The 23,952-nt window shown below is 34.4% G+C and overlaps 1 protein-coding gene across 1 annotated transcript; it reads right to left on the reverse strand.

The window, feature by feature from the left end:
* Nucleotides 1–415: 415 nt before the first annotated feature.
* Nucleotides 416–21,254, reverse strand: LOC122040991 (exocyst complex component EXO70A1-like). Its single transcript, XM_042600508.1, has 12 exons — nt 20,940–21,254; nt 20,699–20,794; nt 20,169–20,374; nt 18,353–18,595; nt 14,498–14,636; nt 14,207–14,419; nt 13,484–13,689; nt 3,160–3,360; nt 2,977–3,076; nt 2,481–2,593; nt 2,263–2,409; nt 416–784 (listed from the first exon to the last, which is right to left on the reverse strand). Exons 1-12 carry the CDS (start codon nt 21,087–21,089, stop codon nt 652–654), a joined length of 1,947 nt encoding a protein of 648 aa, XP_042456442.1. The 5' UTR covers nt 21,090–21,254; the 3' UTR covers nt 416–651.
* Between the last annotated feature and the right edge of the window lie 2,698 nt (nt 21,255–23,952).

Consider the following 23,952-nt stretch of genomic DNA (forward strand, 5'->3'; position numbering starts at 1 on the left):
AGAAAGGATTGAATGTTGAGGAGGAAGAACATGGCAGAGGATAGCGGAATTAATAGGCCGATGGGAATGCTACAAGAAGCAAGGAATGCCGTCCGAGGGATCCCCTGCGACCCGCTCCCGCATTGCCTATTCTCAGCCAATAAATTAAACGACGACCCAATGGTGTCATGGTCAATGTGGAGGTGTCAATGACCAAGAGGAGAGGTGGTGAATAGTCTGTCACTTATCCATATAGATTTTCTTTTTCTTTTTCTTTTTCTTTTGCACATGTGCAAAGCCCAAAACATTCATTAGATATGCATCATGCTTGTGTGGGAATCCAATAGCTAATATCAGAATAACATGCATAATGAATTATTATAAAAACAACAAAAGAGCAACATTAACAAAGAAAACCACTATCACGACTCAGATGTACTAGTAAACTTGTATTCCATTTAAAGCATGACTTACGACCAAATTGTGACTAGACCAACAGATTTCATGGCTGACAGACAAACATAAGCAATCTGTGATATGAAACAGGCAAATCAACGTACACGAGTTGTAAAACAGACAAGCCCCTTTTATTTGTTAGATACATGAACGCAATTGGTACGCCTACATGAATTAATACAATTTTGTTCAAAGCATTATTACTTTATACAGAATTCAGCGCCTTGTCTCTGTGCTAGACTTTGATGCTGACGACTTCCCCTCAAACAATTCACCCAACCTTGCCTCCAGATTTTCTGGACTATATTTGATGTATTTTGATGGATTCTTTCCGTTCTCAAGTAGCGGCCTGACAGAAGACATTGCTATTGTCAATGGTCACAAGTTGGTGTCAAGCTATGAACAGACATAACAATTATTATACTAGATAATCATCGGTTGTTTCAGAATGCAAGCAAGTGTAAATTCATCAGCCAATCTACTGACCCGGTTTGTCTGAGTATGATGGATGATGTTCATAGACTTACACATATAACTATGGCCAAAGGACCCAAGTTATGCCAGACCGGCAATACTAAAGGCCCACAAGAGGAAACTTGGGGATAAGATTTAAATCATAAATGGCCTGCAGACCAGAGACTCCATATTTGAGAACTACAATGTGCAAAGAAAAAAAAAATTGAAAAACCTTTTATGGCGTAAGAACATACAGAAAAATGTCAAAGCACCAAACTAGAATTGTAAAAAACAAGAGACTAAACCAACAAGAATAGTGAGATTTCTTAGGGCTAAAAAAGGAACCCCCGATATGGGTGGACAGCTTGGTGCTCACTAAGGTAAGAGTGTCCATGTTCGTACATAGGCAAGGGCGAAAACTTGTTTTAACCTTGGTTTAAAAGCAATGCAACAGGAAGACTAGTGACGTTGACTTAGCGAATAGAATTCATGAGCACACTCTTTTATTATCTCATCAGAGTATTCAATTAAGAGCAGATTATCCACACACACAAAACAGGTTCATTTTAAAGCTATTTATTTGCAACTAAAAACATCTTTGATAAGCTTGTATTAAGTATTTAACCGAGTAACATATTCTATTTATACCATATGTTCACAACCATTGTTAACTAGTATATTTAACTAAATACAGATGATTAGGTTCTCAGCTAGTTAAGAGTGTCCTGTTTGTAAATAGGCAAGCTCAAAACTTTTTAATCTTGGCTTAAAAACAATGCAACAGGAAGATTAGTGGGGTCGGCTCACTGAATAAAACTCATGAGCAAACTCTTATTATTTTCTGAGAAAATTCAATTAAGAGCACATATATCCAGATACACACACTGGATCATTTTAAAGCTAATTATTTATTTGTAACAAAAAACATCTTTGATAAGCTTGTACGAGTATTTAACTGAGCAATGCATTATATTCATATCATTAAGTTCACAAGATTTCATATGCATTGTTAACTAGTATATTTAAAGGGATACAAGTTTACAATACTTTAAAAACAAACAAAAAAGAAAATGATTAGGTTCGCAGCTAGATAACGAGTGTCCATGTTCATATATAGGCAAGCTGAAAACTAGTTTAATCTTGGTTAAAAAATATTGCAACAGGAAGATTAGTGGAGTGGGCTCTGAATAAAAAAGAGATGATTAGGTTCGACATGCAAAGTCATGTTCACATGATGCTGAAAATTATGGCATTCATGAAGAGGAACAAATGACAAGAACATGAAAGCCTATGAAATGTGAACCAAAAAGTCTTATTTCAAATGAAAGTGGAAGCATGAGTATATATTGATCTCTGTTGCTGAGAACATACCCAAACCGTTTTATGAAAGATCGATATGCTGGTAAAAGAACCTCAGCAACTGCAAGCCTCAATGATTCGCGCAGCTCTTGATCAGGTACCGTCCACTCACATTGTCTCATGCATAGCTCCTCAAACTGCATATTGAACGACTTGAACCTAGCAACAAGAAAGGCGGCTGGGTTCATAACACATCATGGATTCGATACTCAAGAAAACACAGAACCTACTTGTCCTTCAGTATTGGTTTTGGAACTAAACCACTACTGCCACCACCTTCAGTTCCTGGCACACCACTACCTCCTGACGAAGACAAACCTTGGGCCGAGAGGGTCTGCAATATCTGTGAAATTGACCAAATTAGAAATATCATACAACCAAAAATGAAGAACTATCTGGTCATAGTGTCAGTTTCAAAAAAAAATAAAGGAAATGCACATTATCAGTTCAAAAGCACCAAGCCATGCATGGTTTTAAAAGCAACTATCAAAAAGAAACAGTTAGTTAACCAATGCTAACCACCAAGATGCTATGAGATTGCCATGCTGTTTAAAAATACTATCCCAATGTGTCAGGTATCAGTAACTGATAGGACAGGTATGGGATTCAATGTTAACACCAAGAGGTGTGTGTGCATGTTTGGGGAGAGGGGGAAGACTACGCAACCTTATGACACCAAGGCTATCCTCTTTAATGTGCAATATGATACAGATTATAAGAACAAACCTTTGACCAAGCAACTCTTCGATATTGATTTGCATTCTGTTGTACAATCCTACGGTGTCTTTGGATCCAATCATCACCCAATATATCTTTTGCTTCTGACCTAAAAAGTAAAAGCAAGAAAAAAACATTAGACATATTCAACCTCAATTATCATGCATCTCATATAACCATAAAAAAGCATACCTCCGTACAGATTTTACAATGTAGTGGATGTTATTCATAAGAAATAATAACTGCAAAGCAGTATCTTTATACATCTTGGATTTCACATCCAAATTACTCTGAAGGGCTTGCATAATTCTCATAGTTATAGATGCTAGTTGGGAGCTTGTGCCGTCTCCTGGTCCAAACTCCTGAAAAAGTTGCTTAAGTGTCGCCTGATAGCTGCACAAGTTCATTTAAAATTCAGACAGACCGAAAGAAGTGTGTTAAAATGAAAGGTCACCAGAAAGGATGATAATGATACAAGTGAGGGGGAATAAACATAAAGCCCTGCATCCATGAATCCTGGATATATACTAAATGCATTTCATTAAAGGATTCCACTAATTCCAGAATCTGCTTTTGATCTCTCGTGAGTTTTTTTTCTCTTTTGAACAATTTTGAGTATAAATTAGTTTGACCCACACAATGCTGCAAGCCAGTTGGCAAGCAAGCAAGGTACAATATCTTATTTTTGCCTCTAGATTCACAAAAACAATTAGATGTTTTCTTTGTAAACATGAAATAGCACATCTGACTTCCTGATTAAAATCACTAATATTGGGTAACAAAAATATTGAATATGATGAATACTAATCCAAACATAACCATCTCAAATAGTTCTTCACGTTGTAGTTTTAGCTGGTGATCCAATATTGACAACAATGAAGATGTCAACCTAGATAATTTAAGTTGGAAGTTCGCTCTATTAACATAAAAAAGAGTAATCTCAAGGGAAAATGAAACAGGCTGAAAGTTTTTAATAAGGAAAAAAGAAAAAGAATCAAAGGACAAGGAGACATGAATCCAAAAGAATCAAAAAGACAAAGAGACATGAATTCGAGAACACAAACAAAATCAATAAATATAGACCAGATAAAGCCTACAGCCAGCATGGTAGGAAGAGGCCGTAGCATTCTCCACAAAGCAATTACCACCTCTAATAAAACAGATTTTTAAAACTACTACATCAACACCAACCAAGCCTTATCCCACTAGATGGGACCGGCTATATGGATCCTTTTATACCATTGAGTTATATCTTCTACTATATCATCATCTATACTTAAATAAATTTTATCTTATTTTATTATTTTATTGTTGCTAACCAAGTCTTTTTTTGATCTTCCTCTTCCTCGTTTGATATGTGTCTTTGTCATAATTTTACATAACCTAACTGGAGCATTTATTGGTCGTATATGCCCATACCATCCTAAACGTGTCTCTCAGAATTTTCCCTCAATAGATGCAACTCCGATTTTCTCTCTAATGCTCTCATTTCTTATTCTGTCCATCCTTGTATGTCCATACATCCACCTTAACATCCTCATCTCTGCAACTCTCATCTTCTACTCATGTGCTTGAATCATAATCCAACATTCAGCTCCATATAACATAACAGATCTAACTGACGTTTTGTAGAACTTTCCTTTAAGTTTTAGAAGTACTTTACAGTCACATAAAACACCCGACGCTCTCCTCCATTTCAACCATCTTGCTGGTATTCTATATAAGACATCTTTGTCAATCCCTCTATTGTTTTACAAAAATGATCCTAAATATTTAAAGTTCTCGATTCCGGGCAACTCATCATCTCATATCTTAACAATTGTCTCATTACATCTAATATTGCTAAACTTAAATTTCATATATTCTATTTTTATTTTACTAAGCATACAATTTTTCCCTTCTAGTGTTTTTCGTCGAGATTCTAGTTTAGCGTTTACTTCTTCACATATTTCATCTACCAAAACAATATCATCTGCAAATCACACGCACCACGGTATTGTGTCTTGAATGTATGCGGTGAGTTCGCCCATAATTAGTGTAAAAATATAAGAACTTAGAACTAATACTTGATCTAACTCTATCTTTATTGGAAATGTTTCAATTACTCTGCTTGAAGTATTTACTCTAGTCGTTATATCCTCGTACATATCCTTAATTAGTTCAATATATATTACACTAACACCTCTCTTTTCTAAAATTCTTCATATAATTTCTCTTGGGACTTTATCATAAACTTTTTATAAGTTATATCATGTGTAAATCTTGTTTTTGCTCCCGATATTTTTCAATTAATTATTTAAGAAGATGTACAGCTTCTATTGTCGACCTTTCAACCTAAATTAATTTTCAGTCACCATGGATCGTGGTCTCCTTTCTTAATCTTTTTTCTATTACTTTTCCCTAAGTTTCATGCTATGACTCGTTAGTTTAATACTCCTATAATTTGCATAATTTCATATGTCTCACTTGTTCTTATATAAGGGAACTAGAGAACTTATCCTTCATTGATCAAACAATTTTTTTTCATTTTCAATATCAAGTTAAATAATTTTATAAGTCATTCAATACCTTGTTTTATTAAGTACTTTCATATCTCTATCAGAATATCATCTAGTCCAACGGTTTTTCCATTGTGCATCCCATTTAAAGCTTGTTCTGCATATGAAGTTTGAATTTTACGATAAAATTTAAATTTCTATACCTATTTGAAATCTACTTAAATTACTAAGTTAAGTTGGTCACCTAAACCTTCATTAAAAAATTGATAAAAATATCTCTTCCACGGCTTTTTTATTTCTCTCTATTACATTCATCTTTAATACATTTTATTTGGATAAGATATCTTGTCTTCCTTACTCTCACTTTAGCTATTCTATAAATGTCTGTTTCTCTTTCTTTTATATCCAATTTTTGATATAATCATTCAAAAATTTCATTCTTTGCTTCATTCACTACTTTCTTAGCCTTTTTCTTGGCTATTGTAATTTTTTTAAATTTTCCCCGTTCTTACAAATATATAATTCCTTATAAGTTGTTCGTTTTTCCTTCACTTTCTCTTGTACTTTCTCATTCCACTCCTAAGATTCTTTATTTAGTGGTGTATACTCTTTGACTCACCGAGTACATCTTAGCTACTATTTTCAACTTTGATATCATCTTATCCTATATCGTATTAGAGTCACCATATATTTCACCTAATACTTGTACTTCTACCTTCTCCTTAAATATATTTGACTTCCCATCCTTTAATTTTCACCACTATATTTTTTTTCTATTGATATTATACTTGAGGTGTATATCCAACACTACTAATTTATGTTGGGTAGTTAAGCTTTCTCTAGGGATGACCTTACAATCTTTACAGATCTTTCTATCCTTCATCCTAACCATAAAAAAGTCAATTTGCAATTTATTATTTCCACTTTTGATCGTGACTAAGTGTTCTTCTCTTTTCTTAAAAAATATATTAGCTAATATAAGGTCATATGCTATCGTAAAATCTAATATAATTTTCCCTTCTTCAATTCTCATTCCAAACACATAACTCCATGTACCCTCTCATATTACTCATTTTTTATTCCGACATGTCTATTTAACCACCTCATATTAAAATCATTTCATTTGGCGAAATGTTTTGTAATACTTCATCTAAGTCGTTCTAAAATCTTGTTTTGATAGCTTCATCTAACCCTATTTACGGTACATATACGGTAATTATGTTCATTGTTTTTTTCGCCACTATTATTTTAAGGGTTATAATTCGATCCCCATTTCTAAATACTCCTATAACTTCATCTTTAACGAACTATCTATAACAATACCCACTCCTTTTCTTACCTTACTCTTTTCTATGTACCATAACTTAAAACCCGAGTTCTCTATCATTTTTGCCTTCTCGCCTATCCATTTTATCTCTTGTACACACAAAATATTAATTTTTCTCTTAATCATCATATCTACTACCTCCAATGATTTACCAGTGAAGGTTCTATGTTCCAAATCTTAGACTATTAGTTTTTCTATCATATTTGTTCTTATCCAACCTATAGTGTGAAAATTTTTGCTTATTTAATACTACACCCAAGTTCTCATGGAGATGTAGCGGTCCTTGCCGATATGTTACAATCGGATCTTGCAACGCGAACTCTTGTATATTTAGCACTACACATGAGTTATGGAGAAAACATATTTTTTAAAACTAAAAACATAATATTATACCAGCATTTGGAAGCTATAAAGAGAATAGATAAGTTGTATGTGTTTAATACAAAAGATTAAAAAGAAAGATGAGGGGGCAATTTTTTCAACACTACCCCTTCTTTCAGGATAAAATATCAATTTCCAACCATAACATCCTCTTTAAAAAAAAAGAAAAGGCAGAATGCACTATATTAATGTTTATTTGGGAGTGTAGAACCCCAAACTAATTTTAAGCCTCGAAGCAGCTAGGCCAGTGAGCCATTGCCCAAACCGAACTTGGGTCGGCTAGGACCTAGCTAGGTTGGCATACTCCTTAGGTCTAACCTGTGCGCTGGGCACAACCTCAGCGTGGGTTGAATGTCCTCTGTTTTTTTTTTTTTTTGCCTATGTTCCTCAATTTCTTCATATTTTCCTCTTTCTATCATATTTTGTTATCTAGCTAAAGATAGTCAACATCATTGTACAATACGAGGACAACAAAGGATCATTATGGGTGGAGCACTAGGGTTGCACTGTGACTACATGTGGTTCTCAATCTCAAGCATGTAAAGAACAATAAATCCAAGTCCTCAATCAGGGATGTTTGTTCTCACTTGTTTTGGAGCTAAAGAGACAATGTCTTATCTAGATGGACTAGATGGTGGCTATGTGAAGGTGATATGTCTCCTTGATTGGTGAAAAGGACATGTTCTTTTACCGGTTTTCAATTGTAATTGAACCAACAACATACAAACTCTTCATTAGATGTTGAAGCTAGAATTCTCCATGATTTCAACAACAAATTCTATAAATCATAGGCATCTACAGTAGCAATAACATTTCATTGGCACTTGGTTAGGTATTATCGTGTTCACATTCATATGGACATTTTTTTTTTCAAAATTGCGTAACTTTCAAGTTCTAAATCATGAAAAAAATTTGAAATTGCAAATATACAAATTATACTTGCGAGGATACATATACAATACAAAGTTGTTAATAATAATAGCGTATTAAGACATAGAATATTGATGCTAAATTTAACACCCTGTTTGGAAACAACTTAAGCGAAGGAATTGAATTGAATTTTATTAGGAATTGAATTCTGGCAGGAATTGAATTCAATTCCTATGTTTGGAATGGATTAGTGAATAATAGAATTGAATTGAATTCCTTAATTTGGAATCTATTTGAATTGAATTCCATTCTTATACATTTACCATTTTATCCTCATAACTAATCATTTAATAATCAAGTTAAGTATTAGAGAATAGGAAGAAGGGATCGCACAGTTAAGATAGCAGTATGAAGAAGGTGACGCACGGGAGAAACGGTGCAAGGAGAAGTTTTCGACACAAGGAGAAATGACGCACGGGAGAAACGCAGGAGAAAACAAGAGAGTCGGCAAATGGAAAAAAGGGTTTTAAGTTAAAAGGGCAATTAAGTAATTTTAGTTGTTCATGGTAAATCCCTATCCAAATCTGACCATTTGAGGTCTGATTTACTATTCACGTTTTGAATGGAATTGGAATTGAATTCCATATCAAATCCATCTCAAAAATTCATTCCAAACTATAGAATTCAATTCCAATTACCATAGGAATTCAATTCCATAGGATTCCAAACAGGGTGTAAGGGAATATTGACTGTTAAAGTTAATTAAAAGAATATAATTATTAATTAACCAGCAATATTAATCCATATAATTCCAACTAAAATAATAACTCCTAATATTTGATAACTATATTATATTTATTAATGTTCAATTAAATTAATATTTTGCCATGTTTATTAATAATGAAAACTCCACCCGTGACAACTAGTCATGGCCGGTCCCAAACCCGGATAAAGGAAGAGGGTTACGTTAGATTGTCAGCCAGTATTAAAACTATGAAAAATATTCAATGAATAGATCTATTAAAATATTGTGGTAATGCTAGGTAGTTCCCTGGAAGGATCGCGTTACTGGGTTCAACTGTAATATCTCGGCAAGGACCGCTATATCTCCAGAACTTATGTGTAATGCTAAATATGCAAGAGTTCGCGTTACAGGTTCCGACTATAACATATCGGCAAGAATCGCTACATCCCAATGAGTGAGAGTTCTCACACCGTAGGTTGGATAAGAACAAATATGATAGGAAAACTAATAATCTTAAGATTTAGAACATAGGAACTCTTACTAGTAAATCAACGGAGGTAGTAGATACGATGATTAGGAGAAAAATTAGTATTTTGTGTATATAAAAAATAAAATGAGTAGGTGAGAAGACAAAACTGATAGAGAACTCAGATTTTCAGTTATGGTACACAAGAAAAAATAAACTAAGAAATAGAGTGGGTATTTTTATAGGAGTTCGTTAAAGGATGAAGTTGTAGTAATAGTTAAAAAAGGAGATAACATTATAACCTTTAAGACAATAGTGGTGAAACAAATTATGAACATAATTAGCATATATGCACCGCAGGTAGGATTAGATGAAGCTACTAAATCAATATTTTGGTACAACTTAGATGAAATATTATAAAACATTCTGCCAAATAAAATAATTTTAATAGGAGGTGATCTAAATGAAAATGTTGGAGTAAAAAATAAGGAATATGAAAGGGTACATAGCAGTTATAGGTTTAGAATAAGAAATAAGGAAAGGAAAATTATATTAGCTTTTGCGATAGCATATGACCTTATATTAGCTATATTTTGTCACGTTCAAAAGTGGAAATAATAAATCATAAATTGACTTTCTTATGCTTAGGAAGAAAGATAGAAAGATTTGTAAAGATTGTAAAGTCATTCCTAAAGAAAGCTTAACTACCCAACATAGGTTAGTAGTGTTGGATATATGCCTCAAACATAGTATCAATAGAAAGAAAATATATACGACTCTTAGAATTTAGTGGTGAAAGTTAAAGGATGGAAAGCAAAATATATTTAAGAAGAAGATAGGAGTACAAGCATTAGGTAAATATACAGTGATTCTAATACGATATGGCATAAGATGGTATCAAAGTTGAAAATAATAGCTAAAAGTAGAGTCAAAAGGATATGCACTATTAAGTAAGAAATCTTAGTGGTGGAATGAGAAAATACAAGAGAATGTGAAGGAAAAATGAATAGCTTATAAGAAATTATATATTTGTAAAAACGAGGAAACTTTAAAAAAATATACACTAGCCAAGAAAGAAGGTAATGGAGTAGTGAAAGAAGCGAAGAATGAAACTTTTGAACGATTATATCAAAAATTAGATACAAAAGAAGGGGAGAGAGATATTTATAGAATAACTAAAGTGAAAAAAGGAAGACAGGAGATCTTATCCAAATAAAATATATTAAAGATAAATGTAACATGGTACTAGTAAACGATGGCGAAATAAAAGAGCGGTGGAAGAGATATTTTCATTAACTTTTTAATGACTGTTTAGATGACCAACTTAACTTAGGAAATTTAAATAGGTCAAATGAGCATAGAAATTTAAATTTTTATCGTAAAATTCAAACTTCAGATGTAGAACAAGCTTTAAATGGGGTGCATAATGAAAAAGTCGTTGGACCAAATATTCCAATAGAGGCAAGGAAGTGTCTAGGAAAACAAGGTATTGAATGTCTTACAAAATTATTTAACATGATATTGAAAACGGAAAAAATATATGATTAATTACAGATAAGTACTCTAGTAATAAAATTGTGCAAACTATAGAGGTATTAAACTAATAAGTCATACTATAAAACTTTGGGAAAAATAATAAAAAAATATTAAAGAAGGAGACAATAATAAAAAAAATATTAAAGAAGGAGACCACGGTGATTGAAAATCAATTTGGGTTTATGCCTGGAAGGTTAACAATAGAAGCTATACATCTTCTTAGACAATTAATTGAAAAATATCGGGAGTAAAAATAAGATCTACACATGATATTCATTGACTTAGAAAAAACTTATTATATGAAGAATTTTAGAAAAGAGAAATATTAGCATAACATATATTAACTAATTAAGGATATGTATGAAGATGTAACGACTAGAGTAAATACTTCAAGCAGAGTAACTGAAATATTTTCAATAAAGATAGGGTTACATCAAAGATCAACTCTAAGTCTTTATCTTTTTACAGTAATTATGGACGAACTTACACACATTCAAGACATAGTACCATGGTATATGTTGTTTGCAGATGATATTGTTTTGGTAGATGAAACACGTGAAGGAGTAAATGCTAAATTAGAATCTTGACGGAAAACACTAGAATGAAAAGGTTTTAAACTTAATAGAATAAAGACAAGATATATGGAAGTTAAATTTAGCAATATTAAACATAATGAGACAATTATTAGATAGGAGATGATGAGTTACTCAGAACTGAAACCTTTAGATATTTAAGATCATTTTTTGCAAAATGATGGAGGGATTGAGAGAGATATTTTATATAAAATAAAAGTAGAATGATCGAAATGGAGAAAAGCGTCGGGTGTTTTATGTGACCGTAAATTACCTCTAAAACTTAAAGGAAAGTTTTACAAAACCACAGTTAGACCTATTATGTTATATGGAGCTGAATGTTGGATATGATTCGAGCACATGAGTAGAAGATGAGAGTTGCAGAGATGAGCATGTTAAGATGGATGTATGGACAGAATAAGAAATGAGGGCATTAGAGAAAAAATCAGAGTTGCATTTATTGATGGAAAACTCCGAGAAACGCGTTTAAGATGATACGAGTATGTACTTAGACGACCAATAAATACTCAAGTTAGGCAATATGAAACTATGACAAATACACATATCAAACCAAAAAATACTTGGTTAGCAAAAAATAAAATAAAATAAAATTTATTTAAGTATAGATAATAATATAGTAAGAGATAGAGCTCAATAGTGTAAAGGATCCATATAGCTGACCTCACCTAGTGGGATAAAACTTAATTGTTGTTGTTTATTAATAATGAAACAATAGTATATGTCCATTAATCAAATCAACCATAATGATTACTAAGTAATATAAAAAGTATTAATTATTTATCTAAAATTATAACATAATTATGATTATATTTTTAATTTAAAACAAAAATTATATAACTTATAATAATTAGTAGAAGTAGAATTCTACGCTAACCACAATTATAAATACTAATATAAAATAAAATTCATGAAATTTATTAAAGCTTTATCCTATCATTATTAATAATTTATCTTTATTTATATTAACTTTATTCTGCCTATCCAATAACTGCACTCGCTCCTATAACACATTATTAATATCTATTAATTGGATTCAACCATATAAAACTGATTAATATCATATTAATTAATTACAACCACATTTCACCTATTCCATGACACTCCAAATGAACTCCTCACCAAGACTTGCTTCTCTTCCAGCTGCAAAATGATGAAGCTCCTCGCCGCCATTTTTCGTCACTGCTCCTCACAACTTGGCACACCTACCATGGCCACTACTCTCCCATGATCTAAACTTACACAAGATGAATCTCTATTACCCCCTCATTATGGACCGACACCATAAAATATTGGCACCAAGCTACTAGGTGAGACACTAAGCAATACCAATCAGCAAGAGAGATACAACTACAAAATGCCCATGTAGACATCATATCATTTTTTATTGACGGGCCAAATGGAAAGTTTAGCCCATGCCAACCAAAAAGTATGAGATTTGAATTTAATTAGATGAACAATCAAATAAGTGCAAAATCACAAATCTAAGTAGTAGTAAACATCCATTCCATTGTTCTTTGTCTCCAACAACATTTTACTTTTTGATGTATCCATGCTGGAACTTCCCAACTATTTTTTTAGATTGTGACCCTGGTGCAAAAACCTTGAGTTAGTAGCATTAGCATATCTGAAAGTTATTAAATATCTATAAAATGTTAGTATTACTAAGAAAAGAATCTATGATTGATTGGGTTGGGTTGGTAGACTTAAAGAACTGTGTTTTAGATTTCCATAATAGGTAAACAAAGGAAATTGGTTAGAAGTACAAACATATTCATAGAATATCAGATATCCAAATTAGATAAGATGCGTTAGGATAGGTAAGATGTCTAAGATAAATCTTTTGAAATATATAGAGGATTCAAATGCTCTTGTAACTTGCCCCAAGAAATTCTTAATGGTAAAATAGGTAATCCCCAGAAACTGAGCCATTGCTAATACACATAAAAAAATAATAGAAACCAAAACAAAACTTAACAGATGAAAAGATGACAGAAACAGATTGATCATTATTGAATAGTTATCAAATTTCAAAGAATCACCTTTGATAAAACATAGTTAAGAAAACTTTTGATAGTTACAGAAAAAGGAGAAGAAACTTACTCAAACAGAAATTTCACATAGTTAATGACATAGCTGGTCAACGGGTGGACAGTTCCATCAGCAATAAATGTTTTTGAAGCATCCTTCTCAACAGCATCCTCAAAATCACCAAATGTCTCTTGTGCTGTTTGTGCTAAGTGCCTTGTCAAGGTAAATGCAGAATCCCGCATCTCAGAGCAAGCCTTCCCCTCAAATATTGATTCAATCTGATCATAGCAAATATAATTTGTTACATAATCATATATTAACACAATAAAATATCCAGTCACTAAATCCTAGCAAAAAAACATACGGGAATGATGTAGAAAAAGTATGTAGAATAAATATTGCAATGGAAGGCTAAGTGATGCAATTTTAAGTCTAATTTGCTTTTTGTTTATGGAATTAATTGATAAGGAAACAGGAAGCCATTCTTGGGGAATGGAAAGAGAAGCATAGAATAGTGAATTAGATTTAATTATTTGTTTATCTATCCAGCTATTTTGAGGAAGGGGAAGGCAAAAATCTTGCCCTCCATATGTACTCACATATAGCGTAAGAGACATAAAGATATAGTAAAGGTACATGAAATAGACCAAAATATCCCTACAATTAAAAAATAGATTTGACATTAGATCAATTTGATCGAAACAGAATAAGTATTCCTATAATGACAAGAATTTCATTGTGAAAGACAAACAAACAAAAAACTGAAAAAGTGCCCTAAATTATAGGTTATTATACCTCTGGTTGAAGTTCATGCATTACTTCATACATGTCTAGCAGCACAAACAACTTTTCTGGTGACCGTTTGCTTTTAGCAATTGCCTCTCCAAAACTTAGTAGCACCATCATGCTGTTTGCGGTTATTTCAGAAAAACATTGGTCCTTAACAGAACCAATGCCTTCAAAGATCTGGTTGCATAATTCTCGTTCCCAAGCAAAGAGAAGTTTCACCTATTTTAAGCAGTGTCAAGAATTGGATAACCAGAAAAGAAAATCAAATAACTTAGCTGTTTCTTCATAAATCCTTACAGCAATCCTCATGTGGTGAATCCAATTTCCAATTTTTGTTTCAAGAGACTCCCAGGGAAGTTTTTGCACCTCATCTCTACTGAGTTTCTCAACTCCCAGGCTTGAAAGACTCTTCTCTAAAGTTGAAGAGCGAACTTCCCTATATGATAAAAAACACAATAAAAGGAAGCATAAAAAACCCTAATGGGCAAAAAATTTAAAAATGTACATAGGTTGATGCCTATGTCACAAAAGTCATATTCTGATGTTTGATTAGGAGTTATTAGAGGATTAAAAGAGATAATTGTGGGTTATTTGCAGGAATTAAGATTACTTAAGAGATGAATCAAAATACTTTAATGCTTGTTCAATCGAATTTGGATACAATTAGGCAATTAGAGAAGCTAATTGAAGGTTGTATCAGGTCATTAATTTGCGTCAGAAACCGTATCCATTCGAACTCAAATTGGATGAGTTTTGGTTGAACCATGGTTTAAAGTGTTGTGTCGAGATGATCGAAATGGGCGAAATATCTCGTTCCACTCGACGACCAACACTGGCACGACCCCGACACCAGACCCACAACAGCTACGACGTGTTGCGTGACCCCGTGGCCATAACGGAGGGGTTGGCACGACCCCGACACCATACCACGACAGTTGTGATGTGTTGCAAGACCCTGTGGCCGCAGCGAAGGGATCGATCGACCTCACAACAGCAGCAGAGGGATCGCACGACCACCATGGTCGCCCCGGAGGAGTCACGTGATCCTTGCAGCTATGGCTGAGGGGTCGCGCACCCCCCCCCCCCCCCCCCCGGCGCTACCAAAGTAGCGTGAGCTCGCGAGTGGTATTGGATTTTGTTTTTTTTAATTAAACTTAGGTTAATTATTTTAACCAACTCCTAGTTATGATGGAAATAATTTAAATAGGCTTTATTAAACCCTCATAAAATTTTTATTTATTTATTATCTGTTTTCATATCTTTTCCTTTTTTAAAGATTATTTTTTATATTGTTTATTTTTTAAATACTTCTGTCAAATATTTTATTTTTTAATTAATATATTTTATATTTAAAAAACACCAAAATTATATTGGCACGACACGATACGGTACCGAAACTGTATCGTTTCGGTCCAGGACCGAAACCTCGGCACAGTTCGAAATTTTAAATCTTGGGTTGAACCTTAAACTAATCTGAACCAGTTAGGTTTGGTGTGTTTATAAAAACCATCCCCTCATCCTCTTTTCTCCACTTGAGCACCCTCAACTTTCTCTTTCCTCACTCATGAGTGTCCCTCTCCCTCTTCCTCTCCCTCTTTCCCCCTTTCTTTCTTCTCATGTGTGGCATAACTCACTACCATCTTTTCTCCTCTTTGCATGAGCAATAGCAATCCTAGGCCTTACTCCTAGCCTCCTCTTGTGTTGAAGCTTCACGGATATGTGAGTATTGTTATATTTATATCAGGAGCTATATTCATGTGAGTTTACCTTAACCTGTTGTGTGTCACTATTCTTCTCCTCGTTAGCAAGACATGTCATCCAGTTAGGGGTGAGCAAAAGATCAGTTAACCCGAATTAACCGACCAAATTTGAAAATTCAATTCGATTAATATGGAAATTCAAATTTTGAATATATATATATATATATATATATAAAGTTTTTTTATTATTCGATTCCGTTTCAATTTTAATATCCACAAATCGATTAAATTGAAACATCATTCATCGACTGCTATTGTAAGCGTTGACAGATGATTCGCCTACCCAATGATGTCATCATCGGTTAATTTGGTAACCAACTGAATTAACCGATTTTATATCTGTTTAGTTTGTTCGGATTTGATGACAAAGTTTGGTCAGTTCGGTTTGTTAAAAAAAAATTGGCTTAATTGGTTTTGGTTTGCTCGGTTCAGTCAATTCGGTTTTGAACCAATTGCTCACCCCTACATGAAGGGGTGAGGGAGCAATTCTTTCTGCTGCAGCGGTTTATATGATACTGTTTCAGTGAATTGCAACATGTAAAGAGGTAGGTGCAGCTCTCTTTCCCTTGAAATGGGTGGAATTATAAAAAGGTAGCCTAAAGAGTATGCTGGATTAATTGTGCGTAGCAGCATAAGGGGTCCATCAATTCAATACCATAAAATGACTTAGTGGTTATATTAACCCTAATTGTGTAACGGATGAATCAATGTCGGTGTTTTGGCACACTTATCATTCTTGTAAGTTATGAGTTGAGAATACTTGATGATAGAGGATGGTTAGTGAGAGATTACTGCATCTAAATGGTTAAATTTTAAGAGTGATTGGTTGAGCTAAAATGGGTAGATTTGGGTGATAGTTGATGTGATACTAGAAAGCTTGGCAGGTGGGACAGTAAGAGTTCTTGATCTAGGGGTTGTATCCTGAGGTTGAGTTGCAAGTTTGGTTTGGGTTGGAGATTGCTTGATGCGGATAGAATTGAGTTCAGTGTGCCGATTCTTGTAGAGAACCTCGAGTTACCTTGTTGGCTCTTTTACTTGTCTTTCTCATATTATCTAGTTGACTTCCGAAGGTTTCCTTTGATCATATCAACTATTAGACATGCACATTGTTTTTCACTTATCTTACTCATATTACCTAGTTGACATGTAAATCATACACATGCAAAACTTATATGTCGTCTTACATGATGATCTAATCTGATGATATTATTCATGTGGTCTAAATATTTAGTAATGAAGGATAATTTAATTATTCTTACTGTGTAACATGATATTTGTTCCTTATTGTTGTTCGAGTAGGTACAGATTAAGGATGGTAGAGAACTAGATTCCTTATTGTAGGTTAGGGCATGATCAAATTAAGGCATAACATAGTATATCATTGGATGGATGATTGGTAGATGAGGAATCACTTGTGAGGAAAAGATACCTGTGCATGATGACTCTTTTTGTGGATAAGACCTTTGGCTTATTAGATGATATAGGCCATGGCAATTATATTGATTTTTCTCTCTTAGATTGTACATTGGCTGCATCAGCAAGAATGACCTTGATCTACATTTGGTAGTCACAACCACATGGGGCATGCAGGTGGTGTCACTGTCTTAGTATGGCGGAGCGCAAAGGGTAATATCCATAACTGGGTCCTATTATGCTTGTTTAATTGCAATTCTAGTTGTGAGCAGTTTAATGATAAATTGCAGTGCAGTATTTTCTCATGATGTAGATTGCAATACATACATTTAGTTTATTGTTTGCAATTATACATTGTTTTTGTTGGTCCCACGATGCCACTTGTCCTACTCAGTTTCCTTGATGACTTTCCTCTTGCTACTTTAGGGCAATGAAAAGCGGTTATAGATCTTTGGTTGGGTGGGTGGGTTGGGAGGTTTTGTGGTTGTTTTTTGCTAGCAGGATTGCTCTGAGACACTTGCATGGTTTTGTAAGATTTTGAGCTTACGTAGTTGAAAAATATATATCAGTTTTGATATTAGTGTTTCTCTCAATTTATGTTTCCAATCTGTAAAAACTTATTTATATACAATTTGAGTTTTCAAAGTGTGATTCAGTAATTGCGGTTCAGAATATTAGTGTTTGTGATTTGTATTCTTGTTATTTGGTTGTTTCGGGCTTCACAAGTGCCCAAAAGATTCTTATGTGGACTCATGGATTCCATGCCATGCCAATGACCTTTGAAATCCACTTGAGGTGTGACATGAAGAGTGTTCCACACCTCAGTGGACAAAAGATTTATATACTCATATTGCATGTATCCTTTGGTGAATACTGTCAGGTAGGAACATCCAAATGCCCTCATTGTCATCTGTCAACATTGTCCAATAAGAAAGAAAAGACGATGAAAATATTTTTTAAAAAAATGCTTGAACCATACCTGTATATCTTAAGGCATTGTTGTTGTCGTCCAGCTTGAACTAACTGTTGAGCTAACTTATGCAGAAGAGGTAAAATCCTTGGAGGAATAAGTTTAGGAGGTGTCAATGCAGAAGGCTCAGAGCTTTTGACTTGGTTTTCAGAGTGATTGGAAACACTTTCACTCTGCTGGTCAAGTGATCCTGACAATGGCTGTGATATCTCCGGAAGAGATCCAAAGAGACTGTCAGGAGGGACCGGCTTACTGAAACCAGATACAAAAAGAACATTACAAAGGTATGTGAAAAGCAAGAAGAACCTTTTAGATATCATGAAGCATATTTAATAATATAGAAATATGCTGGCAGCTTAGCCTCCACAAAAGTAAATCATATCAGAAGACTTAAATATGTTATTGACACAACAAAAAAGACAGGCAATGAAAGATGAAGTCACGCTACATGAAAATTTTGAGTAATCAAATATAAATTATTTATAATTTCTTGGAGAGTAAAAAGTTGTATATCCTACATCAAACCTTGACATGAAATTTCTGACAAATGAAAACTGCTAAAAGAGGATACTTTAGTCAGATAGTAGGTTAATACACGAACTAACTTGAAAACAGGAAATTCAAGAGTATAATTTGTGGATTACAGTACAACAGAAAACATGAGACCTACATGATATATTCAAAATTCCTAGCTCATTTTAGTCTTGTGTTCTAAATAGATTACCTCATTTACTTAAATGCATTCCTTGTAGAATGTTAATTGTAGGTCTTCAAATAGTATTTTTGCTGCCTTAATCTAATGAACCATGGATGTCATTTGTAGCTTGTTTAAAGATGCTTTTTTTTTCTCTTTCACAGGGAAAAAAGAACTGCATCTACAACCATGTCAAAATTTAAAGTTAGGAGTAGTAAATTGTGGTCTTTGTGAACATTTTATATAAAAAAGGAAAGTGATGCGACACCAAATTTGAAACCTTTGATACCTATCTTACATATAGAAACAAGTAGCAATGCAGGTATGAGGCTAATAACCATTCATTTTAAATTTGAAATGACAGATTGGATCGGAGCCAAGTAATGGCAACATCTTGTACCATATCCGGATGGACACCACACAAATTCTACTGTTACAGAGTGCTATAACACATCACTCTAGCACGATATGCAATTGCAAACAATAGGTTATAGCAGGTTGGCGGCAACCTATCAACACTTATTACTACACGTGCTTGTTGCAACCTATAGTGTAAATTTTGTAAGAGACAAATAGGCATATGAATATGCAATGTTCTATATTACTTGAACTAGGCTCAAGTACGAGTATTCTACACAAGTGTGTATCTAAGTCAGTGACATGTCAGTTTGTAAATTTTTTTACAGATGATAAATAGGAGTATCATGTGTCAACTATGAGTGTGGATGTCTTGCTCAAGGTGTGGTGTGTGAAATGGGTGCAAAGGGGAAAATGAAGATTGCAAGTATCTGAATCAATGGCTATTACAATTGAAAAAACAAGTTGAATGCATTTGCAGCTGGGAAGATTGCTGCCTAAAAGAATGATGAATTCCAGTGTCAACAAAACTTGCATGTGATAGTAGATTTTTTATTTTTTATAATTTCTACATCAACTGATTCAATCATTTTAAGTCATAATATGCAATAGCAAAAATAAATATCTAACAGCATATCAAGAAGTACAAAGCCCTAAAGAAACAGATGTTGGAAATGCAAAATTAGATAGAATCATTGTAGACTAAAGTGCAATTAACTCAATATCCATCCAAAAAATTAAAACAAAGTGAAGCTATATCATGTTGAAACAAACCTATGAGTAGTTAGGAGTGAACGAAATTCATCCTCAAGTCTTGTTACTGCCTTCAAAAGAGTATTGTTAGCTTGGTTGACCACACCATCATTGTTTCTTAGACTTTTATTTGAGCTAAAAAACCGTGAGATGCTTCTAAGCTGATCAATTGCTGTGAGATAACTTTCAAGATCATCACGTGGTCCCCTTGACAATTTGAGCTCTGCCTACGCATTCAAAAAAGAACTAGATTTAACATGAATGATCAGAATATGCACAAGCGCAAACTAATCCAATCACATTTTCAGATTAAATTTTCAGATTTCTTTCCTTCATCCGTTTTGCCCACAGAATAATAATAATTATTATTATAATAAAGCATTTCTGAAGTTGAAAACAATGGACTTCAACAATGAACTTACTACCACCTACAAGCATTATGCGTGAGAAGAAGAATTTGAAAATAAAAAACTCGAGCTTGATCAAATATTTATATATATAACGTGTCTTTTGACAAACAAAAACAAAAAAATGGGGAAAGTAGGGGCAACCTCTCTCATGCGTTCGAAGTATCCAAGTATAATGTCCGCTGATTTGAGGGTCTTGTCGATGTTCCCGTGAGCCATACGAATAGCATAGGTGCGCACCTGCATCACAAGCGACAGCAGATAACTAAAGCGAGGTTCTCCAAAACCCTAAACCAAAACCAAACTGTAATTCAAGGAAGATCCACTCCGAAAACTCTAACGACAGAGAGATCCATCGACGGGTAAGGAGGACGAGGATGTGTACCTGTGTGGGGCGCATGGCGGCTTCGAGGGCGGAGAGGCGGTGGTCGAAGGATCCGAGCATGGAGACCATGCGGTCGGTGTTGGTGCGGCTCTTGTGGAGGGAGTCGCGGAGAAAGGCCGCCCGCTCCGTCAGGGCGTCGCTCGCCCCCATCGCCGATCGTTCGTCGGGCGGATGAATCGACCTCCGGCCCAGCAGCCTCCCCTTCCGTCGGCCTTTTCTCCCCAATCGTAAGACTCGATCGGAGGCGGAACAGAGGAAGAGTGAAAGGGACTAGCAGAGGCAGCAGATGACTAGAGAAGGGATCGGACTCGAAGGGAAAAGAAAGGACCGGAGTGGTTACGGCTCCAGGTTGGACGGTCGAGGAGGAAAAGTAACGGAACGCGTTGTTGGGTTGGGTCCCACCGGTCGGAGTAACGGTGTTCCGGTTGCTAGCTGAGGAAGGAACATAAGAATTAGTCAAAGAGGTCAACGGTCTGATTAAATATTAAAAAATTATTCAAAATTAATAATTAATTTTATTAATACGAAATTTGCACTAAAACTTTGCATCAAATTGAATAATAATGTAGATCAGAACTAAATAATTTGATTTTAAAAGTATAATTAATTTGAAATTGAATTAAAGAGTGACTTTAGGCAAGGTTTTTATTCTTATTTAAGGAGCCTATGTTAGTCATTCTAAGTATTTGCCTTGTGTCAATTTTAACTAGTGTCAATTATCTTGGAGATGTCTATGTATACGTTAGGAGTTCTAGATTGATGGGGTTGAGTTAAAGCCAATATCGAATTGTTAGATGCTTTTGAAAGGTAGTTTGGGCGTTAAATTGTACTATTTTGCCACTTCTCTAAGATGGCTCCATCTAAGTTTTATATTGGTTGACTTGTCATTTGGTGTTTTTTTTCCTTAGTTGACCTGAGAAATTCAAATATTGAATATTTATTAAAACAATTCATACTTATTGGGTGATATTTTCTATCAATAATGGTTTCCTAGGATTTAGATTGACTTAGCATATTTTATGATCGACTCAATTATATAGATAAGATTGATATTTGAATTGTATTCGCTTGTAGTTCACAATATAAATGACCTAGAGGATCATTATCATTACAATCTTGAGTCTCATACATTCTTGAGCATTTTCTTGAATAAATTTGATCACCTAGTTTCACTCACCAGGATTTCTCAACTACTTAGCTTCACACACTAGGTCTTTCACCTGGCTTCACTCACCAGGATTTTAACTGCCTAGCTTCACTCACTAGATTTTTCACCTGGCTTCACTCACCAGGACTTTCCAGTCTGCCTAACCTCCCAGTTAGGACTTCCACCTAGCTTCACTCACTAGGATTTTCAAGTCAAGTATCCAGTCAACCTTGACCTACTTGACTTTCCTTCACAATCTCCCCACATGAACAATCGCACCTGCAATCTCCATGTGTTGTCAACATGTATTGTCAAACATCGAAATCCAAACATCAAGACTCGTGCTTGACCCAATTCAAGCTCAGTCAACCAGGTCAACCTTGACCTAGGGAATATTGCACCAACAATCTCCCCCTTTTTGATGTTTGACAATACCTTTAAGTTAGACTAATCTCATAGCCTCAAACTCTCCTTCATGCCAAAGTAAGAGTGATGGTTTCCTTCATTCTCCTCCTTTTCTAGAGGGCAAACTCCCTCTTAGGTAATGAAGGCCTAACTTAACCACACATTCTCCCCCTATTGACACACATCAAAAACTCTCTTCCTGAAAAGTTACCCAACGTTGTTTACAACTTTACTCGTTGTTCACAACATAATAACGAAGGTCCCATACCCTTCATTATTTCTAACACTCATCCTTGAGCATATACCACTTGGTATATTCACACACGATTTAAATGAAGATCTCATACCCTTCATTGTCATCAAATGCTCATCCATGAACACACACCACTTGAATAATGAAGATATCCACTCTCCATTACATTCAAATGCCCAACCTTGAGCATTTTCGCTAAAGAAAGTTAACCACCTTCCGAGGTGTATGAAAAAATAAATTCTCATGTCCTTAAAGAGTAGCTCCTCCTAAAGACATGCACGTAACTTCTGTCATTACACCAACAATGACTTGGAATCCCTAAACCTTTAGGAAACTCAAATTTAGAAGTTTTGAGGTTAAAAAATTTAATATTGAAGTCAACCTCAACCTAAACTCTACTTAGTCTTCCTTGACCAATCCATCCTTGTTTTCATCATGAAAACTCTCCCAACATGTATACAAATGTGTTTTGAGGGGTTAGGAAAGGTTTTATAGACTAAAAATGGTTTAGAATGCTGAACATAAGCTTTTTCAGCCAAAATCGGCATCCCCAATCGATTGGAGTTAGGTCCCAATCGATTGAACCCTGCTGAATCGATCCATTGATCGATTCAGACTACGTGGATCGATTGGTGGATCGATCCAGTGAGCTTCTGCTCGCGGGAAAACTCCTCTCAATCGATCGCCCGATCGATTGAGACACTCCAATCGATCAGGTGATCGATTGGAGCTCTGAAAAAAATTGAAAATTTATTTCAGTGAATTTCAGAAACTCCCCTAAAATTCTACAAAAATCGAAAAATCATGAAAATTCATGTAGACAATCCTTAGGACATATATTATCAAGGAAAAAAAGTTTTCTATGAAAATACTTTCTATTTTTCAAGACTGACACAAACTTAAAAACTTGTAAAAACTTTAGTGTTTTCATCAAGTTTGTGCCTAACTTTTCAATGATGATTACTATCAAAAGATAGTCTTCACCAAGGTTTTCCAAAAGTATTTTAAAATTATTTTCAAAACCAATATCCAACCATATTCTTTGGACTCAATGCACATGACTTGTACATTAGCTTTCCCAATGATTGGAAAACGCATAACTATTTGTTGTGATGAACTTAAAACTCAAAAGAATATACTAAATCAACATCTTGAGTTTTGTTCATCATCCTAACATCTCACTTGTATTTAATGTGTACAAAACCATA

Source organism: Zingiber officinale, chromosome 2A (genome assembly GCF_018446385.1).
Source record: "Zingiber officinale cultivar Zhangliang chromosome 2A, Zo_v1.1, whole genome shotgun sequence".
Classification (NCBI taxonomy): domain Eukaryota; kingdom Viridiplantae; phylum Streptophyta; class Magnoliopsida; order Zingiberales; family Zingiberaceae; genus Zingiber; species Zingiber officinale.

Coding starts and splice junctions, on each gene's coding strand:
- LOC122040991 (XM_042600508.1), bottom strand. CDS start 21,089: ATGGGGGCGAGCGACGCCCTGACGGAGCGGGCGGCCTTTCTCCGCGAC. Junction 20,795..20,939: donor CCGCCATGCGCCCCACACAG/GTACACATCCTC, acceptor CTTGTGATGCAG/GTGCGCACCTATGCTATTCG. Junction 3,077..3,159: donor ATTGTAAAATCTGTACGGAG/GTATGCTTTTTT, acceptor TTTACTTTTTAG/GTCAGAAGCAAAAGATATAT.